This window comes from Saimiri boliviensis, chromosome 2 (assembly GCF_048565385.1).
Source record: "Saimiri boliviensis isolate mSaiBol1 chromosome 2, mSaiBol1.pri, whole genome shotgun sequence".
NCBI classification, from domain to species: domain Eukaryota; kingdom Metazoa; phylum Chordata; class Mammalia; order Primates; family Cebidae; genus Saimiri; species Saimiri boliviensis.
This window is the reverse complement of record NC_133450.1, coordinates 203,595,961-203,610,489: the sequence shown is the minus strand read 5'-3', so window position 1 is coordinate 203,610,489 and position 14,529 is coordinate 203,595,961. Positions and strand designations below refer to the sequence as shown.

Sequence of the window (14,529 nt, the reverse complement as noted above, 5' to 3'; positions counted from 1 at the left end):
CCCTGTCCCTGCAAAGGGCATGAATGAATCATTTTTTATGGCTGCATAGTATTCCATGGTGTATATGTGCCACGTTTTCTTTATCTGGTCTATTATTAATGGACATTTAGGTTGGTTCTAAGACTTTGCTATTGTGAACAGTGCCGCAATGAGCATACATGTGCATGTAGGATGACTTTGGGTATATAGCCAGTAATGGGATTGCGAGGTCAAATGGTATTTATATTTTTAGATCCTTGAGGAATAGCCACAGTGTCTTCCACAATGGTTGAACTAATTTACACTCCTATCAACAGTGTAAAATCGTTCCTATTTCTCCACGTCCTCTCCAGCACATGTCTCCAGACTTTTTAATGATCATCATTCTAACTGGCATGAGATGGTATCTCAGTGTGGTTTTTATTTGCATTTCTCTAATGACCAGTGATGGCAAGCTGTCTTTCATATTTGTTGGCTGCATAAATGTCTTTTTTGGAGAAGTGTCTATTCATATCCTTCACCCACTTTTTGATAGGGTTGTTGGTTTTTTTTTCTTGTAAATTTGCCTAAGTTCTTTGTAGATTCTGTATATTAGCCCTTTGTCAGATGGGTAGATTGCAAAAAATTTTTCCCATTCTGTTGGTTGCTGTTTCACTCTAATGATAGTTTCTTTTGCTATACAAAAGCTCTTTAGTTAAATAAGATCCCATTTGACTATTTTGACTTTTGTTGCCTTTTTTTTTTTTTTTTTTTTTTTTTTGGTGTTTTAGTAATGAAGTCCTTGCCCATGCTTATGTCCTGAATGGTATTACCTAAGTTTTCTTCTAGGGTTTTTATGGTGCTAGGTCCTATGTTTAAATCTTTAATCCATGTGGAGTTAATTTTTGTATAAGCTGTCAGGAAGGGGTCCAGTTTCAGCTTTCTGCATATGGCTAGCCAGTTTTCCCAACACCATTTATTACATAGGAAATCCTTTCCCCATTGCTTGTTTTTGTCAGATTTGTCAAAGATCAGATGATTGTAGATGTGTGGTGTTACTTCTGAGTGGCTTCTATGTCTCCATTTTGGTACCAGTACCATGCTGTTTTGATTGCTGTAGCCTTGTAGTTATAGTTTGAAGCCAGGTAGCATGATGCCCTCACCATTTTTTTTTCCTTAGAATTGTCTTGGCTATATGGGCTCTTTTTTGCTTTCATACGAAGTTTAAGGTGTTTTTCTCCAAATCTGTGAAGAAAGTCAATGGTAGCTTGATAGGGATAACATTGAATCTATAAATTACTTTGGGCAGTATGGCCATTTTCACAATATTGGTTCTTCCTAACCATGAGCATGGAATGTTTCTCCATCTGTTTGTGTCCTCTCTTATTTCCTTAAGCAGTGGTTTGTATTTCTCCTTGAAGAGGTCCTTCACATCCCTTGTAAGTTGTATTCCTAGTTATTTAATTCTCTTTGTAGGAATTGTGAATGGGAGTTCACTCATGATTTGGCTGTTTGTCTGTTATTGGTGTATAGGAATGCTTGTGATTTTTGCACATTAATTTGTATCCTGAGACTTTGCTGAAGTCGTTTATCAGCTTAAGGACATTTTGGACTGAGTTGACGGGGTCTTCTAAATATACAATCATGTTGTCTGCAAATAGATACAATTTGACTTCCTCTTTTCCTAATTGAATACCCTTTATTTCTTTTTCTTGCCTGATTACCCTGGCCAGAACTTCCAGTACTATGTTGAATAGGAGTGGTGAGAGAGGACATCTTTGTCTTGTGCCAGTTTTCAAGGGCTATTCTTCCAGTTTTTGCCCATTATGTATGATATTGGCTGTGGGTTTATCATAAATAGTTCTTATTATTTTGAAATATGTTCTGGGTTTATCATAAATGGTTCTTGTTATTTTGAAATATGTTCCATTAGTACCTATTTAATTGAGAGTTTTCAGTATAAAGGGCTGCTGAATTTTGCTGAAGGCCTTCTCTGTATCTATTGAGACAATCATGTGGTTTTTGTCTTTGGTTCTGTTTATGTGATGGATTACATTGATAGATTTGTGTGTTGAACCAGCCTTGTATCCCAGGGATGAAGCCAACTTGATTGTGATGTATGAGCTTTTTGATGTGCCTTTGTATTTAGTTGGCTAGTATTTATTGAGGATTTTCACATCAGTGTTCATCATGGATATTGGCCTGAAATTTTCTTTTTTAATTGTGTCTCTGCCAGGTTTTGGTATCAGGATGATGTTGGTTTCATAAAATGTGTAAGGGAGGATTCCCTCTTTTTGTACTGTTTAGAATAGTTTCAGAAGGAATGGTACCAACTCCTCTTTGTACATCTGGTAGAATTTGGCTGTGAACTCCCCTGGTCCTGGACTTTTTTTTGGTTGGTAGACTATTAATTGCTGCCTCAACTTCAGATCTTATTACTGGTCTATTCAGGGATTCAACTTCTTCCTGGTTTATGCTTGGGAAGATGCAAGTGTCCAGGAATTTATCCATTTCTTTTAGATTTACTGGTTTATTTGCATAGAGGTGTTTGTAGTAATCTCTGATGGTAGTTTGTATTTCTGTTGTTTTGGTGGTGATATTCCCTTTATCATTTTATATTCCATCTGATTCTTCTCTCTTTTCTTCTTTATTAGTCTGGCTAGCAGTCCATCTATTTTGTTAATCTTTTCAAAAAAACCACCTCCTGGATTCATTGATTTTTTTGAAGGCTTTTTTGTGTGTCTATCTCATTCGGTTCTGTTCTGATCGTAGTTATTTCTTATCTTTCACTAGCTTTTGAATTTTTTTGATCTTACTCCTCTAGTTCTTTTAATGGTGACATTTTACATGTATACACATATGTATGAGAGAAAAAGAGACTGAAAGAATGAATAGCAAAATGCTAAGAGCATTTATCCCTAGCTATGAGCATTATGTGTAATTTTATATTTTTGCTCTTCTGTATCTTGCAGGATTTTAAAAATTGTACTTTGGGCTCTGGGGTACATGTGCACATCCTGCACCCTGCAGGATTGTTGCATAGGTACATACATGCCATGGTAGTTTGCTGTCTCCATCCCCCCACCCATCGCCTATAACAGGCATTTCTCCTGGTGTTATCCCTCCCCAACCTCCAGGATTTTTTAAAAAAATGAATACATATTACCTTTGTAATAGAAAAAAACATTGTAGCAAATAGAATGTCAAAGAAATGTTAATTATCTAAATGCAATGGAAGCAAACTTGTAATCCATAAAGTTTGAGAAAGCCAATCTCATTAAATAGTTATTTTCTAAACAACAGATGAATGAAATAAGCAATTAATAGTATCATCATCTAGATATTGAGAGATAAAAAACAACATTTTATGAAGCTTGTGGGGTGTGGTCAACAATGGGCCTGAAGGTTAACTGACGATGTTGAATGCTTTTACTGTTTAAAAAGAAAGACTACGGAGCAACTAGACAGTAAGAGGCAATGTAGCACAGGACTTGAATTCACAACCCAGCTCCATCGCTTACCTGCTCTGCAAGTCACTTAACTACACTTAACCTCAGTGTCTCAATTGTAGATGGAGATAATAATAAAGCCTCCACATAAGCTTGTCAGGAGTAAATAAATAGAAAGCATTTAAAATTGTCCTTGGTCCACATGGAGCACTGTGCAAATGTTACTTGATTCTATAATTTAGGAAAAAGAAACCCAGGCTGTTCAGTTGTTTCCTTTGTCTCTATTACATTCAAATTTATTATACCATTAATATTTTATCTCAGGCTAGATATGATTGGTAGCTTATGCCTATAATCCCATCATTTTTGGGGCCAAGGTGGGAGAATTTCTTGAGCCTAGGAGTTTGAGACCAGGCTGGGAAACATAGGGAAACCATGTCTCTACAAAAAAATTAAAAATTAGGTGGCATGGTGGCACACACCTTGTAATCCCGCTATTTGGGAAGTAGCTTGATGTAAGAGGATCAACTGAGCCCAGGAGTTCAAGGCTTCAGTGAACTGTAATTACACCTCAGTACTCCAGCCTATATGACACAGCAAGACCCTGTCTCCAAAATAATAATAATAATGATAATCATCATCATCATCATCATCTCCAGGAATCTATCCTATGAAAATAATCCTGCATATAGAAAGGCGTATAACTTTTACTGTAGAAAATGAATCAATTGTATAAATTCTATAATTGCAGTAAAGTGGGAGAAGATTGAGGCACACAGTTTTGTCTTCTACAGGTTTGCAAGAGCCACTTGGTAATTTTTCAAGAATTTTGAGAGGTGATTGTTATATACAACCATTATTAAAAACTAAGTTGTATACATTTATAATTAAACATGTTAAAAACAAAGTATTAATACTTGATATTCCTAATGATTTAACTACATTTTAGCATTGTATAAGTTCTTGAGATTATCTCTAATGTATCTGGTAGAAATAATATATAAAGGATGCTACTACACATGCCATTTCCCAACTCAGTGCTCAGTATTTGATCGTAGCTTGAGTCTGGCCATGTACACAATGGAGTCTTTTACTGTGAAGTATTTATACTGCAGAAATCAACAAGAGCAGCACTTCTGGGCCTTTTTTGTTTCTCAGCAAGGTAAATATTAAACATATACTAGCACACTGTTATCTAAACAGAATATTAGTCACTGCACATGATGTTTTGAGGATTATTAATAATACAGAATGTGCTTATACCTTAGTGCTAAGTAAAAACAGCAGGCAGCAGAATTGCGTAAAAAATATTATTAGCACTTTTAAAAATACATTAAAAAAAGAAAGAAAATATATCAACATGTTTATAGTCCTTTTTCTGTCTTAAACTTTTTGTATTTTGTATTTTCAAAATCAATCTTAAGTACCATAGGCTATTTTTTAATTTTTATTTTATTTATTTATTTATTTATTGCATTTTAGTTTTTGGGGTACATGTGAAGAACATGCTAGATTGTTGCATAAGTACACACATGGCAGTGTGGGTTTTTTTAATAAGAGAGAAACTTTATTTCCTAGGTTTTTTTTTTTCACTTAATACACAGATGCAGAAGTGGCAGAGGTAACAGACTTACTAGTAATGTTATCTTTCCAATGAGGTGACAAATCAGAGGTGTCACATGAACTGTTGAGATCAGTTAAGATCAAAGAAGTAAGTCTTAGAATGTCTTGGAAAACAGAGAAATATGCGAGGTGTTACTAAGAACTTTACTAAGTTAACACCTTCCCATAAGATTCAGTGACATAACAGTATTATGTGAAATTTGACTCTTTTTACTAATATTAGCAACTAAAATTGATTAAGAATTTGGTATGTGCCATGCATTATACCTTTCATTCATTATCTCATTTATTTATCAAAACGAACATAAAGGTAGATAATATTCCCACCTGCAGACCAGAAATTGAGTTTAAAAAAATGGTTAATTTGTCTACGTATCACAAAAATAGAACATGACAGAACTAAACTTCAGGGTTAAAGTTGGTTTATAGTTCCTTTCTCTGAGGTATACTGCATCTTCAAGATCATACTGATTATGCACAGATGGATGAATAGAAGATATACATCCACATCAGTTTCTTTACGTGGAATGTAAAGTCCACGTTGCCCATATTTTCAGTTATCCAAATCTGCTTTTCAGTTTTTACTGACACAATCACATGGGTCAGTCGTATTTGATGATATTTGTTGACTCAGCACACTGTCTCTTGTTTACTTTCATTCTATTATCAGCTTTCATCTCAGCCAGAGCCTGTTTAAACTAGGGCATGGTTTCTTCTCTCAATCCAAGGACTACATGAATAACAAATACATGAAAATGAACACAATCATTTTCTGAACCCAAAGAACAACTTGATTTGAGTATTAACTGTTTGATGAGATGGACATGACATTTCCTTTCCTTATGGACTCTCACATATGGACATTGATTTATCAACTTTTGATTATTTTTTGATTGATGTGAACAAACGATTGGGTACACAAAAAAACAAGGTGTATTTGCTCCTTTCTGTTTTAGTAAAATTAGGGCTCAGACTTGGAAAATATTCATGTTTCTCTAACATTATGAATGCAGTATCTTTTTAGTATAATAAAACACTTTGTGGTTGGTTTAAACTTTTTTTTTTTTTTTTTTTTTGAGACGGAGTTTCACTCTTGTTACCCAAGCTGGAGTACAATGGCACAATCTCGGCTCACCGCGACCTCCGCCTCCTGGGTTCAGGCAATTCTCCTGCCTCAGCCTCCTGAGTAGCTGGGATTACAGGCACGCGCCACCATGCCCAGCTAATGTTTTGTATTTTTAGTAGAGACGGGGTTTCACCATGTTGACCAGGATGGTCTCGATCTCTTGACCTCGTGATCCACCCGCCTTGGCCTCTCAAAGTGCTGGGATTACAGGGGTGAGCCACCGCGCCCGGCGGTTTAAACTTTTTAAACATTCTCTTCCAAGCCTTAACTATCCTTGTTTCACTTTCTTCATGATCCAAATGGTACCCCTTAGTATGCTGCCATATAACTTCAACTCCTTTACTCTCTAGTTCTTTAGCTGTACTGACCCTGGAAAGTGCCAATCCTGAATTAATCCAGCCATCTGTCCTTGCTACCCTATGTTCACATAGCATTGCTGGGTAAAGTGCAGCAAATGTTCAGGTCAGGAGTACTGTAAAGAAAGCTGCAGTTCCTAGCCCCAGCTGGGTCCTCAGCATGGCGCATGTGATCCTCTCATCTTCCTGAATACAGCCACTCCCCTCAGGCCCCCTTTCCACCCCTCACTTGTTGCTCTCCTCCAATGACATCAGGTTTTATTTCACTGAGAAGCTGCCTACTCCATGTACCTTTGGAAGTAAGGTGGAGTTTAAAGAAATCCTGACATTTCTGCTCCTTCCTTCTTTTCTTTAAGGTCAACAATATTTGAAGCAACTCTGTTTACTCAAACATGCAATGAGTAACTCTTTGAATACATGGCAATATAAAATATTCATCCAGGACTGTGTGTCCTGGATTTCAATGACAGCTGTGTCAATACTGACTTAGCCATATGTCAAATCTGTGAATCCTATCCTCATATACATAGTATTTAAAAGAGGAGGCTATTCAAATCTATCTAAAGATAACATCAGAGTCAAACACTTCAAGGTATTGTAGTAAATGGAGTATTTTGAAAGTGAGACTTTTGACAGTTCTTTGTGCATGTTAAGCAGATCCAGAGCTGCTTACATGAACTTTTATATGCCTACAGAATCTCATATGATACTATATGCTTAATACTCCCTGATAAAGCATTAAATGTTACTAATGTATGTGGTTAAGCCAATTATCCATTGAAACATTGGCTACTTTCAGAAATGGCAGTTTGTAAACTTCTACTTTGGGTCATGGCATTGAATTCATTATTAAAAATATCACTAGTTGAAATGATTCAGAAAGACAATGATTCTCTCCGTTTGAGCATTAGGAGTCTCAATTAAACTAAAATAAAAACTATGAACAATTCATTCTACAAAGTTGGGTATTTATTTTTTAAAAAATGGTGTGCAGAAAGTCAGAAAAGAATCCCCTGAATAATTTTGCATGATTCTAAATATGTCAATTTATTAGGTAATACATATTGTGCAGTTTATTCCTTCATAATAAAGGAATTAGGATGAAGTATATCAACTAAAAAACTCTTGCTATTATGTGTGCCAAGAATAGGGAAAATAGCAGTTTTCTAGAAATAGTAGAAATAGTTAGGCCATTTTTATTAGTTTTAGTAGGATTACAATAATGACTGGGCATGCCTGTAATTCCAGTACTTTAGGAGGCTGAGGCAGGTAGATTACAAGGTCAGGAGATCGAGACCATCCTGCCCAACATAGTGAAACTTGGTCTCTACTAAAAATACAAAAAATTAGCTGGGAGTGGTGGCACATGCCCATAGTCCCAGCTACTTGGGAGGCTGAGGCAGGAGAATCACTTGAACCTGGGAGGCAGAGGTTGTGCCACTGCGCTCCAGCCTGGCAGCAGAAAGAGACTCCATCTCTAAAAATAATAATAATAATAATAGTATTTTATTGTGGTTCTTTTCAACCAATATATTCTTCACCCTTCAACATTTAAAATTTTAAGGACTGTGGTTTGATGATAGTATTTATTCTCAGAATTGGTGTATGTAATAAATAAATGTTTGCTCTCCTAGACATGGTGCTTTGGATAAGGGTGATGTCAAACTCATACAAATTTAGATTTTATGGTACAATAGACTAAGAAAAAATTGTTTTTTTTTTTTTATTTTAAAACCTAATTCTAGTAGTAAATAAATCATAAGAAACAAAATTGAATGAATGATCCTATTAGTTTATTTTAAAGTCACGGTGTTTGGCTCTGTTATCTCTATGCCACTATATTTCAATGTTTTCAAAATAGACATAGTGTACATTTGAATTAAGGGCTTAATTTATAAAGTTTGAATATGAAAACCAATTGTATCTAGGATATAAATTAAGACTTACTCAGATAGAGAGGTTTTTGGGGGTTTCATGTATGTAGGCAATAAATTCTTATTTGGATCATCAAAATCAATTGTCCCGTTCCTTTTAAAACTGTATTTTAGTATTTAACCTTAACATTTTTATGTAAATGCATGGTTTAGAAATATACAAATAAGACTTAGGTTGAAACATCCAGGTGCCGCCTTACTGGACATCCGTTGTTTGATCAGGAAGTATTAAAATAATCTGAAGCCAGTGTTATGTCTTCCTAACTATTATTAGCTGTTTGAAAAGATCAGATTCTCTTTTATCTGAAGATGCCTTATTCATTGGAAATTAAATGTTAAAATACATTCGAAGATACCATTACGCTCAAGTAAAATGGAAAAAGAGAAGCAACAAAACAAAACAAACAAACAAAATCTGTGAAATCACATTGTGAAGCAACTCGTATCTTATTTGCATGTTAACCTTGACCTTATGGCTCCAGAATATTTAGTGAACCTAAAGATACGTTTTGCATCTACATACAGATATCACCTTCATTTAGCTACACAATATATACTGTTTCAGTGCTTTAATATAAAGGGAAAATGATTAATTTTGAACATGTCCTAAAGCAAAAAGTTCTTTTTACTCTATTGTATAACATTAAATTCAAAAACTCTTTTATTGCTACCACTCCGTTTTGTCACGTCTTTTTATAAAAAGATTTCAATGATGCCCTTAGTCACTTTGCAAATCACTTATTTTCCAGTCTTCCTGATTTAAAATATGCTAGTCCCAGTGTCATGATACACTGGCCAGAAACTATATCACTGGACATTCTTGCTACTGCAACAGGTGTTTGTCAGTTTCTTAAGTTGCTTTCCTTTCCCCTGAGGTGGTGTTATTTCCGGTACATTCCAAAGGCTCTGAAAAAAACTTCTGCAGTCTCCTGCCAAGCCAAATCATGACTCCAGGCTCAAAGTTATTTAGAATCCATTGTCTTCCAGGTTTATTACACAGACAAATTGTGTACGTCTTTCCATATTTCCAACTTTTAGCAACTAAAATATTTACGAAGAGTTTGGTAAAACTAAAACTGAAAATAAAAGCGATTTTTATCCAGAAGCAAATGCTCTGGATATCTGGGAACAGGGTTGATTCTATTCCTGGCAAACCTGATGCGAAAAGGTTTTCATCATCCAACTAGACCACCCTGAAATCTGACATACGCATAAACAAAATAGACCTTGATAACTTGCAGTGTATATGCTTATGTTTTGCCCTAGAAATCAGGCCTCTGCACACAGTTTGTGGCTGAGCTTTTTATTGCAGAACTTAGGAGCAAAATATTGGTACCGATTGCTTATGTATATAGTTTTTTCCTTGTCATACATCTCTCCCTTACTTCATCAGGTGAAACCCAGGCCCACCATACTATCAGTCAGTCACAGTCATATCTCTCTTACACACACACACTTTAGAACTATGACAAGACAACAAGAAGACACGATTGCTCAAACCAACCTTTTGGAAGTTTCTCAGTTCCGCTGAAGGCGACCAGAGTAAGAATATGTACCAGTGGAATGTTGACGAGCTCTCTCATGATTAATCCAGGCTCACGCAGGACAAAGTTCCTTCTGGACAACACAAGGAAAATGCCTCCACGGTTTACATTTTAAAGCATAGTTTGTTGCAAAAGGGTCGTCTGCTAATGACTGTTTGTGTCAGCAGCTCCACAGGCTCTAAGTATAATCAGGAATTCTCAGACTTGGCTGCAATGATGGACACAACCAGCTGGTGAGTATCCACGTAGGCCAGTAACGCAAGTGTAGGGCTGGAGGAACAAGGGCAAGAAAATCCCTTTAGAATCCCTTTTAAGACAGTGGCAGAAGACAATACCACATGCCTTTTGCAACCATTACTGTATTTTCAGAGGTATAGGTGTCCTGACCTTCGGATTCAGCACCCCATCTCTCCTGGACTCAAACCAGAAATCTGGGCCTATTTAATCTCCATTCTTCTCCTCTCTCACCCGACTCCCACTCCCACATTCAGCCCATTCAAATTCCTACAGATTTTTACAATGAAATAGTCCTTGTACTACCTTCTCTCTGTCTTGGGTCTTACCATTCTCTATCTTTTTTCAGATAGTCCCTCTAGTTCAAAATCCTTTCGTGCCTTCTCATCACATAAAAATATATTTAAACCTGCCTAATCTGCCTAATATGACAGGCTTTACTGTAATCTGCATGCTTTGTTGTATGTTAGTATTATCTTTTACAATCCTTTTTTCAGAGTCAGGGTCTTGCTCTGTTGCCCGGGCTGGAGTGCAGTGGTGTAATCATAGCTCACTGTAACCTCAACCTCCTGGACTCAAGTGATCCTTTCAGAGTAGCTAGGACTACAGACACCTGCCACTACAGCAGGCTAATTTATTTTTATTTTTTGTAGAGATGGCAGTCAGGCTATGTGACCCAGGCTGGTCTCAAACTCCTGGCCACAAGTGATGATCTCACCTCGCCCTCTCAAAGTGCTGGGACTAGAAGCATGAACTACTGTGTCCAGCCTCATGCGGCTCTTATATTCAACCTGCTGATGGTTCCCTGTATACAGCTTTCCTGCTTCCATGAATTGTTCATACTGTTCCCTTCTCTTGGGATACTACTCCCCTCCTTTCAACCCAGTTCAAATCTCTCTCAACTTGATTATCATCTCCTCCTGGGAGAAAAATCCCATATCTTTCCAAAGCTGTGTTATGTTTGTCTTCTCTGGGTTTCCATAACATACTGTGCACATCTCTACCATTGCACCGACCATTTGATTTTTTTCCCCCTCATGTTGGTGTCTCCTTCATTCTTTGGCCTCATGAGTTCATTTATAGAAATTTAGAGTCAGGTAGTGTGATGCCTCCAGCTTTGTTCTTTTTGCTTAGGATTGTCTTGGCTCTTCGGGCTCTTTTTTGGTTCCATATGAAATTTAAAGTAGGTTTTTCTAATTCTGTGAAGAAAGTCAATGGTAGCTTGATGGTAATAGCATTTAATTTATAAATTACTTTGGGCAGTATGGCCATTTTCACGATATTAATTTTTCCTATCCATGAGCATGGAATGTTTTTACATTTCTTTGTGGCCTCTCTTATTTCCTTAAGCAGTGGTTTGTAGTTCTCCTTGAAGAGATCCTTCACATCGCTTGTTAGTTGTATTCCTAGGTATTTTATTGTAGCAATTGTGAATGGGAGTTTGCTCATAATTTTGCTGTTATTGGTGTATAGGAGTGCTTGTGATTTTTGCACATTGATTTTGTGTCCTGAGACTTTGCTGAAGTTGTTTATCAGCTTAAGGAGTTTTTGGACTGAGACGATGGGGTTTTCTAAATATACAGTCATGTCATCTGCAAACAGAGAAAATTGGACTTCCTCTTTTCCTATTTGAATATCCTTTATTTCTTTCTGTTATCTGATTGCCCTGGCCAGAACTTCCAATACTATGTTGGATAGGAGTGGTAAAAGAGGGCATCCTTGTCTTGTGCCTGTTTTCAAAGGGAATGCTGCCAGCTTTTGCCCATTCAGTATGATATTGGCTGTGAGTTTGTAATAAATAGCTCTTATTATTTTGAGAGACGTTCCACCAGTAGCTAATTTATTGAGAATTTTTAGCATGAAGGGGTGTTGAATTTTATTGAAGGTCTTTTCTGCATATGTTGACATAATCCTGTGGTTTTTGTGATTGGTTCTGTTTATCTGATTGATTAAATCTATTGATTTGCCTATGTTGAACTAGCCTTGTATCCCAGGGATGAAGCCAACTTGATCTTGGTGGATAAACTTTTTGATGTGCTGCTGGATTCAGTTTGCCAGTATTTTATTGAGGATTTTCACATCAGTGTTCATCATGGATATTGGCCTGAAATTTTCTTTCTTTTTTTTTTGGGGGGGGGGGGGTTGTGTCTCTGCCAGGTTTTGGTATCAGGGTGATCCTGGCCTCACAAAACGAGTTATGAAGGAGTCCCTTTTGTTCTATTGTTTGGAATAGTCTCAGAAGGAATGGTACCAGCTCCTCTTTGTACCTCTAGAATTCAACTGTGAATCTGTCTGGTCCTGGGATTTTTTTGGTTGGTAGGCTATTAATTACTGCCTCAATTTCAGAACTTATTATTGATCTATTCAGGGACTCAACTTCTTCCTTGTTTACTAAATCAGCATGGTACTGGTACCAAAACAGAGATATAGACCAGTGGAACAGAACAGTGGCCTCAGAAATAATGCCATCTCATCAATACAACCGTCTAATCTTTGACAAACCAGACAAAAACAAGCAATGAGGAAAGGATTCCCTATTTAATAAATGGTGTTGGGAAAACTGGCTAGCCATAGGCAGAAAACTGAAACTGGACCCATTCCTTACAACTTATACAAAAATTAACCCAAGATGGATTAAAGACTTAAATGCCAAACCTAAAATTATAAAAACCCTAGAAGAAAACTTAGGCAATACCATTCAGGACGTAGGCGTGGGCAAAGACTTCATGACTAAATCACTGAAAGCAACGGCAACAAAAGTCAAAATTGACAAATGGGATCTAATTAAACTAAAGAGCTTCTGCACAGCAAAAGAAAGTACCAGAGTGAACAGGCAACCTGCAGAATTGGAGAAAATTTTTGCAATCTATCCATCTTACAAACGGCTAATATCCTGAATCTATAAGAAACTTAGACAAATTTACAGCAAAAAAACTAACCCCATCAAAAAGTGGGTGAAGCATATGAACAGACACTTCTCAAAATAAGACATGTATGTGGCCAAAAAACATATAAAATAAAGCTAATTGTCTGGGTGTGGTGGCTCATGCCTGTAATCCCAGCACTTTGGGAGGCTGAGGTGGTGGATCATAAGGTCAGAAGTTTGAGACCAGCCTGACCAAATGGTGAAACCCCATCTCTACTAAAAACACAAAAATTAGCCGTGTGTAGTCCCAGCTACTCAGGAGGCTGAGGCAGGAGAATCGCTTGAACCCAGGACACAGAGGATTACACCACTACCAAGATTACACCACTACCCTCCAGCCTGGGTGACAGAGCAAGACTCCCTCTCAAAGAAAAAGAGAAAAATCTCATCATCACTAGTCATTATAGAAATGCAAATCAAAACCACAGTGAGATACCATCTCATGACAGTTAGAATGGCAATCATTTAAAAAGTCAGAAAACAACAGTTGCTGGAGAGAATGTGGAGAAATAGGAAGACTTTTACACTGTTGATAGAAGTATAAATTAGTTAAACCATTGTGGAAGACATTGTGATTTCTTAAGGATCTAGGACCAGAAATATCATTTGACCTGCAATCTCATTACTGGGTGTATACCCAAATGATTATAAATCATTCTATAAAGACACATGCACATGTATATTTATTGCAGCCCTATTAACAATAGCAAAGACTTGGAACCAACCCAAATGCCCATCAATGATAGACTGGATAAAGAAAATGTGGCACATATACACCATGGAGTACTATGCAGGCATAAAAATGATGACTTCATGTTCTTTGCAGGGAGAAGGATGAAGAGGATGAAGCTGAAAACCATCATTCTTGGCAAACTGACACAGGAACAGAAAACCAAATACCACATGTTCTCACTCATAAGTGGGAGTTGAACAATGAGAATACATGGACACAGGGAGGGGAACATCACACACTGGTGCCTGTCAGGGGGTGAGGGGCTAGGGAAGAGATAACATTAGATGACAGGCTGACAGATAGAGCAAATGACCATGGAACGTGTATAGCTATGTGACAAACCTGAACGTTCTGCACAAGCATCCCAGAACTTAAAGTATAATAATAATAGAAGTATTAAAAAAGTTGAGAAATAAGCATATTAACTTTATCATTAATTTTGATAGCAAAAATTGGAAATGAAAATATCTAACAATGAGGATAGATTAATTACATTATATTACATCTACATATTAGAACATTAAAAATATTTAAAGTGATAATGCAGAAAATGGGTAATGCCAAGGAAAGATGTTCACAGTAAGGGGTTGAATGAAAAAAGTAATTATTGTATTTCTAGATGAGTTTGCAGAAAGTTTTTGGATGT

The 14,529-nt window shown here is 36.7% G+C and overlaps 1 protein-coding gene across 3 annotated transcripts in view; it reads right to left on the bottom strand.

The window, feature by feature from the left end:
• Positions 1-10,250, bottom strand: part of MUSK (muscle associated receptor tyrosine kinase) — a 127,117-nt gene extending 116,867 nt beyond the window's left edge. For all 3 annotated transcript variants that reach the window (XM_074395163.1, XM_003925236.3, XM_074395164.1), the window contains exon 1: positions 9,951-10,250. In XM_074395163.1, the coding sequence (XP_074251264.1) occupies positions 9,951-10,029 (79 nt within the window). In that variant the 5' untranslated portion in view covers positions 10,030-10,250. The remainder of the gene's footprint in view (positions 1-9,950) is intronic.
• Between the last annotated feature and the right edge of the window lie 4,279 nt (positions 10,251-14,529).